General features: G+C 52.0%; 1 protein-coding gene and 1 non-coding gene across 3 annotated transcripts in view; one reads left to right on the top strand and one right to left on the bottom strand.

Annotated features, from left to right (window-relative positions):
- Positions 1–29: 29 nt before the first annotated feature.
- Positions 30–136, top strand: LOC113455667. Its single transcript, XR_003376663.1, has one exon. It is a non-coding gene; the product is annotated as a U6 spliceosomal RNA (small nuclear RNA).
- Positions 137–4,856: 4,720 nt separating this feature from the next.
- The window catches only part of Map1s (microtubule associated protein 1S), a 9,063-nt gene continuing 723 nt past the window's right edge, over positions 4,857–13,196 (bottom strand). The window contains exons 2-7 of one of the 2 annotated variants that reach the window (XM_005370596.3): positions 11,002–11,106; positions 10,222–10,304; positions 9,876–10,016; positions 7,561–9,670; positions 6,129–6,352; positions 4,857–5,791 (exon numbers count right to left, since the gene is read on the bottom strand). In XM_005370596.3, the coding sequence (XP_005370653.2) occupies positions 5,636–5,791; positions 6,129–6,352; positions 7,561–9,670; positions 9,876–10,016; positions 10,222–10,304; positions 11,002–11,106 (2,819 nt within the window). In that variant the 3' untranslated portion in view covers positions 4,857–5,635. The other variant, XM_026777755.1, reaches the window with a different exon arrangement.

Genomic DNA, 13,196 nt, shown 5'->3' with positions numbered 1-13,196 from the left:
AAAAAAAAAAAAAAAAGGAAGAATATTAAGTGCTCGCTTTGGCAGCATATATACTAAAATTGGAATGATACAGAGAAGATTAGCATGGCCCCTAAAAAAAGAAGAAAAAAAGAATATTAAGAGCTGCAAAGGAAAAAGGCCAAGTAACATATAAAAGTAGACCTACCAGAATTACAGCTGACTTCTCATTGGAAACAATAAAAGCCAGAAGGTCATGGTCAAGCATTATGCAGACAATAAGAGACCACGGATGCCAGTCCAGACTACTATACCCAGCAAAACTTTCAATTACCATAGAAGGACAAAACAAAATATTCCATGACAAAACCAGATTTAATCTATACCTAGCCCTACACAAAGTACTAGAAGGAAAACTCCAACCCAAGGAAGGTGGCTACACCAACAAAAACACAGACAATTGATGATCTCATAGCAGCGAATCCCAAAGAAGGGAAAAGCAAATAAATTAACATCACCAACAACAAAAACTAAATTAATAGGAGATAGCAATCACTGGTCACTAATATTCCTTAATATAAATGGACTCAACTCACCTATAAAAAGGCATAGGCTAACAGATTGGATATGAATAACAGAATCCATCCTTCTTCTGCACAGAAGAAACACACCTCAACCTTAAACACAGACATCGTCTCAGAGTAAAGGGTTAGGAAAAAATATTCCAATCAAATAGACCTAAAAAACAGCGGGTGTAGCTATCCTAATATCTAACAAAATAGACTTCAAACTAAAATCAATCAAAGAGACAAAGAAGGACATTTCATATTAGTCACAGGAAAAATCCATCAAGAGGAAATTTCAATACTGAACATCGATGCCCCAAACACAAGGGCACTTTTAAAGCTTAAATCAAACATTAAACCCCACACACTAATAGTAGGAGACTTCGATACTGTCCTCCTACCACTGGACAGGTCAATCACACAAAAAATGAACAGAGAAATAAGAGAACTAACAGATGTCATAACTCAAGTGAACTTAACAGACATCTATAGAATATTCCATCCAAACATAAAAGAATATACCTTCTTCTCAGCACCTCATGGAACCTTCTCAAAAATTGACCACATACTCGGTAACAAAACAAATCTCAACAAATACAAATGAATTGGAATAACCCAATGTACCTTATCAGATCACCATGCTTTAAAACTACAAGTCAACAGCAATACGAATTCCAGAAAACCCACAAACACATGGAAATTAAACAATGCTCACCTGATCATCAATGGCTCAAGGAAGAAATAAAGGGAGAAATTAAAGACTTCCTAAAATCCACTGAAAATAACCACACAACATACCCAAATATATGGGACACAATGAAAGCAGTGTTAAGAGGAACATTCATAGCACTAAATGCCTACATAAGGAAGCTGGAGAAATCCCACACTAATGGAGTAAGAGAACACCTGAAAACTAGAACAAAAAAAGAAGCAAACTCGCCCAGGAGGACAAGATGGCAGGAAATAATCAAATTGAGAGTTGAAATCAAAATAGAAACAAAGTGAACAATACAAAGAATCAATGAGACAAGGAGTTGATTCTTCGAGAAAAATCAACAAAATAGAAAAACCTTTATCTAAACTAACCAAAAGACAGCGAGAGAATATCCACATTAAAAAAATCAGAAATGAAAAGGGGTACAAAAAACAGACACGGAGGAAATACAGAGAATCACCAGGTCATATTTCAAAAACCTGTACTACACAAAATTGGAAAACTTAAAGGAAAAGGAAAACTTTCTGGATAAATAGCATTTACCAAAATTAAAACAAGACCAGATAAGCAACTAAACAGACCTATAACTGCTGAAGATATAGAAACAGTCATCAAAAGTCTCCCAACCAAAAAAAGCCCAGGACCAGAAAGGTTCAGTTCAGAATTCTATAAAATTTTCAAAGAAGAACTAATACCAATACTCTTCAAATTATTCCAAACAATAGAAACAGAAGAAACATTGCCAAACTCTTTTTATGAGGCTACAATTACCCTGATACCCAAACCACAGAAAGACATTACTAAAAAAGAGAATTATAGACCGATCTCACTCATGAACATTGATGCAAAAATACTAAATAAAACACTGGCAAATCAAATCCAAGAACACATCAGAACCATCATCCACCATGATCAAGTCAGCTTCATCCCAGAGATACAGGGATGGTTCAACATATGAAAATCTGTCAACGTAATCCACCATATAAACAAGCTGAAAAATAAAAACTACATGATCATCTCATTAGATGCTGAAAAAGCTTTTGACAAAATATAACATCCCTTCATGATAAAGGTCTTGGAGAGAGCAGGGATACAAGGAACAGACCTAAACATATTAAAGGCAATATACAGCAAGCCAACAGTCAACATCAAACTAAATGGAGAGAAACTCCCAGCGATTCCACTGAAATCAGGAACAAGACAAGGTTGTCCACTCTCTCCATATCTATTCAATATAGTTCTTGAGGTTCTAGCTAGAGCAATAAGACACCAAAAGGAGATCAAGGGGATACAAATCAGAAAAGAAGTCAGACTCTATTTGTTGATGATATGATAGTTTACATAAGTGATCCCAAAAATTCTACCAAGGAACTTCTACAACTCATAAACATGTTCAATAATGTAGCAGGATACAAGATTAACGAAAGAAAGAAAGAAAGAAAGAAAGAAAGAAGCCCTCCTGTACACAGATGATAAAAGGGCTGGGAAAGAAATCAGAGAATCAACATCCTTCACAATAGCCACAAATAGCATAAAAATATCTCGGAGTGGGCTGGAGAGATGGCTCAGCGGTTAAGAGCATTGCCTGCTCTTCCAAAAGTCCTGAGTTCAATTCCCAGCAACCACATGGTGGCTCACAACCATCTGTAAAGAGGTCTGGCGCCCTCTTCTGGCCTTCAGGCATACAGACAGAATATTGTATACATAATAAATAAATAAGTTAATTAATTAAAAAAAAATCTCGGAGTAACTCTAACCAAACAAGTGGAAGACTTGTATAACAAGAAATTTAATTATTTGAAGAAGACACCAGAAAGCAGAAAAATCCCCCATGCTCTTGGGTATATAGAATTAACATAGTAAAAATGGAAATCTTACCAAAAGCAATCTACAGATTCAATGCAATGCCCATCAAAATCTCAGCAAAATTCTTCACAGACCTCAAGAGAATGGTACTCAACTTCATATGGAAAATCAAAAACCCAGGATAGCCAAAACAATCCTGTACAATAAAAGAACTTCTAGAGGCAGCACAATTCCTGACTTCAAACTCTACTACAGAGCTACAGTACTGAAAACAGCCTGGTATTGGCATAAAAACAGACAGGAGGGCCAATGGAACCAAATTGAAGATCCGGATATTAATCCACACATCTATGAACACCTGATTTTTGACAAAGAAGCAAAAAAATATCAAATGGAAAAAAGAAAGCATATTTAACAAGTGGTGCAGGCATAACTGGATATCAACATGTAGAAGAATGGAAATAGACCCATGTCTATCACCACGAACAAAACTCAAGTCCAAATGGATCAAAGACTCAACATAAAGCCAGTCACACTGAACCTTATATAAGAGAAAGTGGGAAGTACACTTGAACGCATTGGCACAGGTGACCACTTCCTAAATATAACCCCAGCAGCACAGACAATGAGAGAAACAATTAATAAATGGGACCTCCTGAAACTGAAAAGCTTCTGTAAAGCAAAGGACACGGTCAACAAGACAAACGACAGCCTACAGAATGGGAAAAGATCTTTACTAACACCACATCAGACAGAGGTCTGATCTCCAAAACATACAAAGAACTCAAGAAATTGGTCATTAAAAGTTCGAAGAATCTAAAAAAAAAAAAAAAAAAAAAAAAAAAAAAAAAAAACATGGAGTAAAGACCTAAACAGAGAACTCTCAACAAAGGAATCTAAAATGGCTGAAAAACACTTAAGGAAATGTTCAACATCCTTAGTCATCAGAGAAATGCAAATCAAAACAACTCTGAGACTCCATCTTACATCTGTAAGAATGGCCAAGATCAAAAACACTGATGACAACTTATGCTGGAGAGGTTGTGGGGAAAAGGGAACACTCCTGAATTGCTGGTGGGAATGTGAGCTGGTACAGCCCCTTTGGATGTCAGTGTCACGATTTCTCGGAAAATTAGGAGACACCCTTCCTCAAGACCCAGTAATACCACTTTTGGGTATATATCCAAAGGATGCTCGATCGTGCCATAAAAACATGTGCTCAACTATATTCATAGCAGCTTTGTTTGTCATAGCCAGAACCTGGAAAGAACCTAAATGCCCCTTGATCAAAGAATGGATAAGGAAAATGTGGTACATTTACACAGTGGAGTACTACACAGCAGGAAAAAATAATGGCAGCTTGAATTTGCAGGAAAATGGATGGAGCTAGAAAACATTATTTTGAGTGAGGTAACCCAGACACAGAAACACAATTATCACATGTACTCACTCATAAGTGGTTTTTAAACATAAAGCAAAGAAAGCCATCTTACAAACCACAATCCCAGAGAACCTAGACAACAATGAGGACACTAAGAGAGACTTAAGAGATCTAATCTACATGGGAAGTAGAAAAAGACAAGATCTCCTGAGTAAATTGGGAGCATGGGGACCTTGGGGAAGGGTTGAAGGGGATGGGGGGGAGGCAGGGAGGGGAGCCGAGAAAAATGTAGAGTTCAATAAATATCAATTAAAAAAAGAAAGAAATGCCATGACCATAAGCACGGGGGAAGGGTTTATTTGGTGTTCATTATCACAGGAACTCACAGAGGACAGAAACCTGGAGGCAGGAGCTGATGCAGAGGCCATGGAGGGTGCTGCTTCCTGGCGGCTTGCTCCGTCTGCTTTCTTATGGAACCCAGGACCACCTGTCCAGGTGTGGTCCCATCCTTAATGGACTCGGCTGTCCCCATCAATCACTAATTAGGAAAATGCCCCCAGGCAGCCCCCAGCCTGATCTAGCAGAGGCATCTTCTCAGCTGGGGCTCCCTCCTCTCAGGTGACTCCAGCTTGTGTTGAGCTGACAGAGGACTACAGAGCACACCCCAGTCTGTTTTCCTTGTTAGATTCTTTCCAAGTGCGGTGGCGAGAGCCGTTTGAGAAGAGGGAACATAAACTACAATCTGCGCCCCCAGACTGGCCTGGGTGCATAAGAGAACAGCTGACAAGCATGGGAGAAGCCAGTAAGCAGCACCCTCCGTGGCCTCCAGGCTCTTTCCTGCCTCCAGCAAACCCCTCGAGGTGTTTACGGCCGAGGTGTTTACAAAGCACAAGAAACCCTAACTAAGACGTCAAGATCAAAATCTTCCCCATCTGCTTTATCTTGTGTGAGACCAGGATGGCCTGGAACCCACATGATCCTCCTGCCTCTGCAACCTGAGTGCTAGGAAGGAGAGCATGGGTAGCTGTGCCTGCCCCGTGGCCAGCTCAACAGCTGGTAAGAGCAGCACTCCCCCGTCTTTGGCGCTAGGATGGAAGCTGGCGTGTCACACAGTGGCTCACTCGTATGCGGTGTCGGGGTTCAGCGCGGAGTACAGAGCCGCAACCTGGGTCCCAGGGTGCACTGCCCCAGGGTGCACTGCGGCCAGGGCTAGAACTCCACCTTGCAAGCCGGAAAGGCCTCATCCTGCATGGACACCATGCTGCCACTGCCCAGCACCCTGATGCCCAGCGCCTGGTGCTGCTCGTGCGTCTCCTCATACCACCTGTGCATCACCGCAGAGTCGAAGGTGGGGATCAGGGTGACCTGTGGGGTGGAGCAGGCACACAGGTCACACCCACTGCCTGTCCCCCCTGTGCGAGTCTCCTGCCACTGTGACGGGCAGTGCTGCAGTCAGGCTGACGATGCCACCTCCCCTGCTGTGAGCTCCTCTGCGCTGATGCAGCTCTGCCCAAATCTGACACTGCACTCACGAGGTGCCTGGCCATCTGCTCAGCATGTGGTGTGCCTCTCAACCAGAGTCCCTCGCCTTGGTGTCCTGGCCCCACAGACTTGGGAAGCACCCACCCCTCTGCACGGGGGTCCTGAGGCTGAGCAGAGACCACCTCTCAGAAGAAAGACCTGAGTCCTGGGGTCTACTCACCTGCAGGTCAAGGTCCCACTGCTGCTTGCCGACCAGCAGTGCGTCCAACACAGCTCGCAGCCCCTCCTCCTGGCGCTGGCCCTGCCCACTGATGACATAGCAGAGTGCACGCACCCGCAGGAAGAAGTCCTGGTCCAGGTGACCCGCGCCACCCCCGGGCAGGTAGGCCAGGTCCAAGTAGACAGGGGAGCCAGCAGTGGGTGGCACAGGGCGGCTACTGGGCCCTGTGGGGATATACAGGTTGGTGGTGGAATCACATGGCTGAAGGGCAACCCTGTAGTAGATGGCTATTACCTCCCAGCAGGGGACAGACACCCTGTATTCACAGGGGCCAGTGTCAGCCACACCTCCTGGGCCATACAGAGATGGGTGCTCAGGGAGCAAGCTCAGCCCATGGCCTGAGATTTGGATGTGAGAACTAAGAGTGTTCACAAAACTGGTCACATGGCAAGTGCTTGAGCCGCAAAGCCCCGCACCCACCCCCTGGGCAGCAGAACAGGCCTGAGGGTCCCAGAACAAACACCCCGCAGCTCCAGGGTCGCAGGGAGCGAAGTGATGGCAAGTCTAGGACAAAATCAAGCCCTGCTTGGAACTGGCACAGCCAGTGAGAGCTGTGACTTAGGGAACTGACCTGCGGGACCCTGGGGATCCAGCATGGAGGTGAGGTCTGCAGAGGGACTGCGGGGCCCTTCGGAGCCTGGCCCTGGGAACCTACGAACACCACCCCGCCTGGCTCTGTCACGGTTAGCTGTGCACTTTCCTGGGGCGTGGGCCTGTCTGCTGTGGGGCCACAAGGCGGGATTGATGGGTAGACAGAGCTATCAAGTACCCCTGGTCACTTAATTTCTTTCCTGTCAGTGCGGCCTCCGGCCTCAGGACCCATCTGTAACCTGTGCCAAAGCAGCCACCGTCAGCTGGGGACAGGCACAAGAGCACCCTCAGGACCACCTACTTTCAAATCAGCACTCACAAGACCCAGGCAGGGGGATGGTTTCCAGTTCTACGGCAGCCTGGGCTATAGCTCAAAACACTCAGTTTGTCTCTGAGACAGAGTCTTTCTCACTACATAGCCCAGGCTGGCCTCAAACTCACAAGGATCCACCTGTCTCTGCCTCCCAGAGTGCTGGGATTAAAGGTTGGGCCACCACACCCAACAAAAACCTCTCAAAACACCAAAAAAAAGCTAAGCATGCCTGACACCCTGGGCCTCTCAGCCTCTGTAGGCAGAAGGTTCCAGCATGAGGCCATCTCAAAACACAAACTAGACAAAATACTGACAAGCAGAAAACTCGGTGCCCGCCCAAGGCCGGGCTGAACTTCCTAGGGAGCAACACACCCAGGAAGATGTCTCTGGGTGATCTAAGAGGAGGCGGCAGGAGGCCGACAGGCCCAGAACAGGAGCCACAGCACAAAGGCGGGAATGAGGACTCACCTGAGGAGATCCTCGTGCCAGGGGCTTTGGGAGTGGTCTTGGGGACCGAGGGCTTCCTGGTGAGGGGCACACGGCCTGGCTTGTCTGCAGGCTCACTGCGGGCGCTCAGTGGCCGGGCCCGGTCCCCCGTAGGGCCCTTGGTCTTGGCAGCTAAGGGTGCAGCTCTGGGGGCAGCAGAGGCGGAGCTGGGCCTTGCAGGGACCTTGCGGCTGCGACTGGTATTGGCAGGGTTGGGGGGCTGCCTGCAGCGGGACGGTAGCGCCTCAGGGTCCACCATACAGATGCCGGGTGCATCGGGCAGCGGTGGTGGCACACGGGGAGTGGGCAGCGGGTCCCTGGCTGCACTCTCACCGCCTGCGTCATCGTCGGAGTCCGCAACAGGCACAGGGTCAGAGTCAGACAATGTGGGCAGTGACTCACTCACCGACGTGGGCGGTGTCTCGGGTGGCCGCTCCTGTGAATGGGCACTGCTGTCTGAGCTGCCTGGAGATGTGGGAGGGGGCGGTTTGCGGTGTGCAAACTCACAAGGTGAAACGAGGCACAGGTCTACGTCGTGCGGAGATGTGGAGCGGCGCGCGAGGCGCAGGGGAAGGCTAAGCCCCGAGTCACCTGCTGGTAGCACCTGCTCGAAGGACACAGACAGTGACTCGTCTACCTCAGTGGAGTGCGGTGAGCCCAACTCCGCCGGCAACGAGGGCGTGGTCAACGTGGGTGTTGTGGCCGTGGGTGTAGTGGCTGAGGGCGATGCATCTGGAGCGGGCTCAGGGCGCAGCGGGCTGAGTGACAGGTGCTCAGGGCTACTGCCAGGTGCAGTAGGTTGTGGGGACCGAGCTGGGGACAGGGTCGGGGATGGGGCAGGTGGCTGCTCAGGCTCCACACTGCTCCCAGCTGCTCCGGGGCACTCAGGTACAGGAGCCATAGATGGCCCTACTGGAACCGGGGCACGAGCCCCGTTCTGTGACACGCGGGGCTTCATGTTGGTGACACCAGGCCCAGAGCGGCGCATGTCGCGGACTGTAGGCCGTGCAGGCCCAGGTTTTATGTCCTTCTTCAGGTCACGCATGGGTGGAGCAGACTCCCTTCGCACTGTGTTCCTGCTGGTGGAGCTGGCGACAGTGCTGGTACTCCGGACTGGCTCTTTGCGTGAGCTGTCCCGTGAGGCCAAGCTGTCCTGGCTGTCGGCCCTCGCCGGTGTATCCAAGTCACGTGCAGTGACCACTGGCCGGCGCAGGCACGGCAGATGTTGCAGGCGCTGCAGCCCGTCCAGTAGGCGTGCAGGCGGTGTGTGACCCGGGAATAGCACACGCACCACCTTGTCACTGGGCGCAGCAGGCTTCCACACCAGCAGAGCGCAGGCAGGTGCCGCAGGGTCCCCAGGTGGCGGGTGCAGCACAAAAAGCTCAAGACGGCCGACGCCCAGCTTCTCGAAGAGGATGGTGGGGCGAGTGGGCTGCGGGCCACGCTGCAGGGGTAGGGGCGCAATACCCAGGCTCCGCAGCAGGCCCCGAGCACAGACCGCCTCATCCTCACCCCCACGCAACCGAGATGCTGCCTGGCGCGCATTAAGAAACACGACACCCAGGGCAGGCGACAGCAGGCGACGCAGTCTCTCCTCATGCTGGCCCTGTGGCCCCTCGGCTGCCTCACGCTCTGCCAACTTGCGGCGCAGCAGGCTATTGAGGCCAGGCAGGCTGTCGGCACCGGCATGGGTCACTAGCACAGCGTCCACACGGTCCAGATGGCGCACCAGCTTCCAGAAGCTCGACTTAGGGTTGGAGCCACCATTCACCAGCACAGTGAAGCCGTTGACTGCAAAAAACGCAGCGTCGCCCAGGCCACCCGGGAACACGTAGCAGCAGGGCCGGGCCAGGCGCAGGAAGCCACCCGTGGCCGGGGGCTCCAGCAGCTCAAAGGGCGATGGCGGCTCTAGGGACTCGGCCACATATTCCAGAAAGGCTCGCAGGCCCTCGGAGGCAGGCAGCCGCGCGGGAGGGTTCAGTCGCAGCCGCAGTCCGGGTGCGGGACCCAGCAGCGCCCAGTCCCCAAAGGTTGGACAGGACACGGTAAGGGCCGGTGGGGCAGTGGGTGCTGAGGCTAGCGCCTCCTGAACCTGTGGAACCAGCACAGGGCCATCAGGACCCAAGGACCTGTGCACCACTCCCCCTAATCCCCAACCTGCCACTAGGCACCGCAGGCTCACAGGGCTTGCCCTCCTGGCCTACAGCCCCATTATGAGAACATTCCCCCGCCCCCACTCAGTGCACCGTGCAGTGGGTGGGCAGCTTTGTGGAGGGGAGAGGGGAAGAACAGCTCACCTCTTTGTCCCCCAGCACCTGTAGGAAGTGCTGGGCTGAGAACCCCCCGGTCTGTAGCAGCAGCTCCCCGGTCTCCTCCAGGCAGGGCCCTGCCAGCACCAGCAGTTTGTGAGGGGCTGGATCCATCAGGAGGTTCCGGAGCTATGGGTGAGGATGAAGGGCCTCGTGAGCGGCGCCCAGGCTGGGGCCCAGGAGCCTCTTGCCCGCACCAACTGATGTGGCCTGCCTGGCAGGCTTAGCGCCTCGTGGCAAGAGACTGCTTTAGGCAGCCTTTTTTTAAGGCAAGGTTCCTCCCCAACGCCTCTAGCTAGACTCCAGCTTTCCTGTCCTGAGACCTCCTTCCTACCTCATCGCACAGGGATTTGTCTGAAGGGTTCAGCAGCACCAGAGTCTCCAGGGTCTCCCCACGGTGGTGCAGGCTCCGCTGGCCTGTGGGATGACAGGTCCAGGCCCTGACTCAGCATCAGGCTGGCCTGATGCCAAATCCTGAAGCCCCAATACAGCTGTGTGCAGATGAGGGCAGATGGAAACCAAGGGTGCCTGGGGCATCAAGCAGGGACAACGGGGACGAGCAGCAGCATTGGTGCTGGGCTGGTCACCCTAGCAGGAGGCTGCATAGCACCGCCAAGGTGGGCAGAGGAGCTTCAGTCCTGCCCCCACGAGGCTGCCTGCCCAGAGGGGCTTCCCAAGGACACAGTGGGTCGCACACGTATGGCATCTCCAGCTCTTTCTCCACCCCACCAGGGATCAGGAAGTCTCTGTGACTCACAGGGACAATCAGATGGATGCTTCCGTCCTCTCAGGAAGCTGTGGGTAGTGACTCAACCCCCCGGCCAGGCGCTGAGCTATAGCTATAAGCAATACACAGAGTGGCCAGTGGCTGCTCCAGACACCCTGGGATCCCCTGGGAAGTCTACCGTGCACCCCATCCTGCTTCTGTATTGACTGCGAGCGCCCTGTAGGGTCCCTCCCTAGAGTCACTGCACCCTGCTGTCCTGAAGCCGAGGCAGCATCTCCAGGTTAGGATAGCACTGTGCAGGCCTTGGTGGTGCTCCAACCCAGACCCAGCACACAGCAGTTACTCAGCAGCGTGACATCCCGTGAGGGGCAGAGTGGGACAGGTCACCTTTGACAATGCTGGAGAAGGTGGCTGAGTGCCGGGACACGAAGGCCTTGAGCTGCTCATCCAGACTGCAGACGGCGGGGTCCACATCCTCCCAGGAGCGGACACCTACAGCAACACATGGCGCTCAGCTGCCCCCCCCCCCCCCCCGTCAACCTGCCCCAACTCCCACAGCTCGGATCATGGGCCAGCAGAGTCGAGGGACTTGGGCAGGCCTGAGGTCTAGGGGCCACCTGCTGTTGATGCCTGCTTTCCTGCTAGGATCCTGTGTGAACATCTATGCGCATAGGTGTACCATGCGTGTGCATGCATGTGCGCATGTGCATGTGGAGGCCAGAGGTCAGCACAGGATGCCATCCTCCCTGCATCGCATGTTCAAGAGAGCCCTCACGGAGTCTTCAGGCTGAGTGCCAACTCTGCCCTGCGCCCCTCCACAGCTGGGATTACAGGCGCATACTGACAAGTATAGTGTGATGTTTTAGTCTTTTGGCTTTTGAGGGGTTCTGCCACCCAGCTCCCAAATAAAACACACAGAGCCATAGCTTGGCTTGTTTCTAGCCTGCTTTTGTTAAATTATCCCGTCCACCTTCTGCCTCTGGGCTTTCTCCTTTTCTTACTTCTGTGATCTTACCTTCCTCCTTCTCTTCCTTGGTTCTCCTTCTATTTATACTCTCTACCTGAGAGCCCCGCCTCTTCTTACTCCTGTCTCGCTATTGCTCATGCAGCTCTTGATTAGACCCTCAGGTGTTTTAAACAGGCAAAGAATCACAGCTCCATGGAGTTAAACAAATGCAGTAGAAACAACAGCAACACCTGAAAGTATACTCCCCAACAGCCAAGCCCAGCTTTGATGTGAGTCTCAGGCTCCCAGCACCTGGCCTACTCAATCACTGCATTTGGGGCAGCAGTCTCCCATGAGCACAAGCTGGAACTCACAACAATTCTCCTGCCTAAATCCAAGGGCTGCAACAAGGGCTGCACACCCCTGGCTCACCTGGCCTGTTCCCTCCTATGCTCTCCCACCCTCCCCAATGTGCAGGGTCCATCACTGTGACCCCTCCCTTCAGACTCTACAGCAGGCTTACTCTAAGCCCGTGGTTCTCAACCTTCCTAATGCTGCAACCCTCCAATACATGCTGTGGTGAACCCCAACCATAAAATTATCTCGTTACTTCACAGTTATAGTTTTGCTGCTGTTATGAATTGTAAACATCTGATATGTGACCCTTACGAAAGGGTCATTCAACCCCCAAAGGGGTTGAGACCCACAGGTTGAGGACCGATACCTTGGCCGTTAATCCCTTGCCAGGCCGGCCTATGGTGAGCTGTCACACTTAGGGACACTCCAGATCACACATTCAGATGGGCATTCTATGTTCTTCTGGAGATTTTGGTTTTGGGGAGTCTTTATTTTGTTTTTCGAGACAGGGCTTCTCTGTGTAGCCCTGACTGTCCTGGAACTCGCTGTGTAGACCAGGTTCGAATTCACAGAGATCTGCCTGACTGCCTCTGCCTCCCAAGTAATTAAAGGCGTGTGCACCGCCGCCGGATGGCGCAAATTCCCTATGATGCTTCTAGCTGAGGATAAAGCCCTTATCCTGCCTCCATTTCCGAAGCGCTGAGATGACCAGAGAAGGACGCTGAGGATGAAGCTGGATCGAGCATGCCAGGCAACGACTCTACTGAACCCCAGCACTTGTTTTCGAGAGAGCGGTCTTGCAGCCCAGGCTGGCTGGAACTTCAGCACTCCTCCGGCCTCAGCTCCGGAGTGCATGGGTGACCGGCACGTGCATCGCACTCGCTGCCCCGTTGCAGGCGATGCAACCCCGCCCGTGTCCCAGTGTGACAGGTGCACCTGAGTCAGTTCCCCTCGTGCCAAGCTCCCCTGGGGCGGCCGCGCCACCCACGCGCTAATTAGCAGCGGGGAAAGCAGGTCCCGGGGCACCGCGGGGAAACGTACGAGCCCGGCGACAGGCGGGGTCAGAAGAGGAAGGCCGCACCCCGCCGGAACCCCAGAGCCGGGGATGCGGCGCCCACCGGGGCCCTAGGCCGCCCCCGGGACCCTGTACTCCCGGAACCCGACGCCCCACCTGCCCTGCCCCACACGGGGCCCAGGCCGCCGCGCCCCCACCCAGACCCAGCGACCCGCGCCGCCACGAGGGGCCCAGGGGGCTGCCTGGCACGCGAGGACCCCGCCG

Source organism: Microtus ochrogaster, unplaced genomic scaffold (genome assembly GCF_000317375.1).
Source record: "Microtus ochrogaster isolate Prairie Vole_2 unplaced genomic scaffold, MicOch1.0 UNK81, whole genome shotgun sequence".
Classification (NCBI taxonomy): Eukaryota; Metazoa; Chordata; class Mammalia; order Rodentia; family Cricetidae; genus Microtus; species Microtus ochrogaster.
This window is presented reverse-complemented; position numbering and strand designations above follow the sequence as displayed.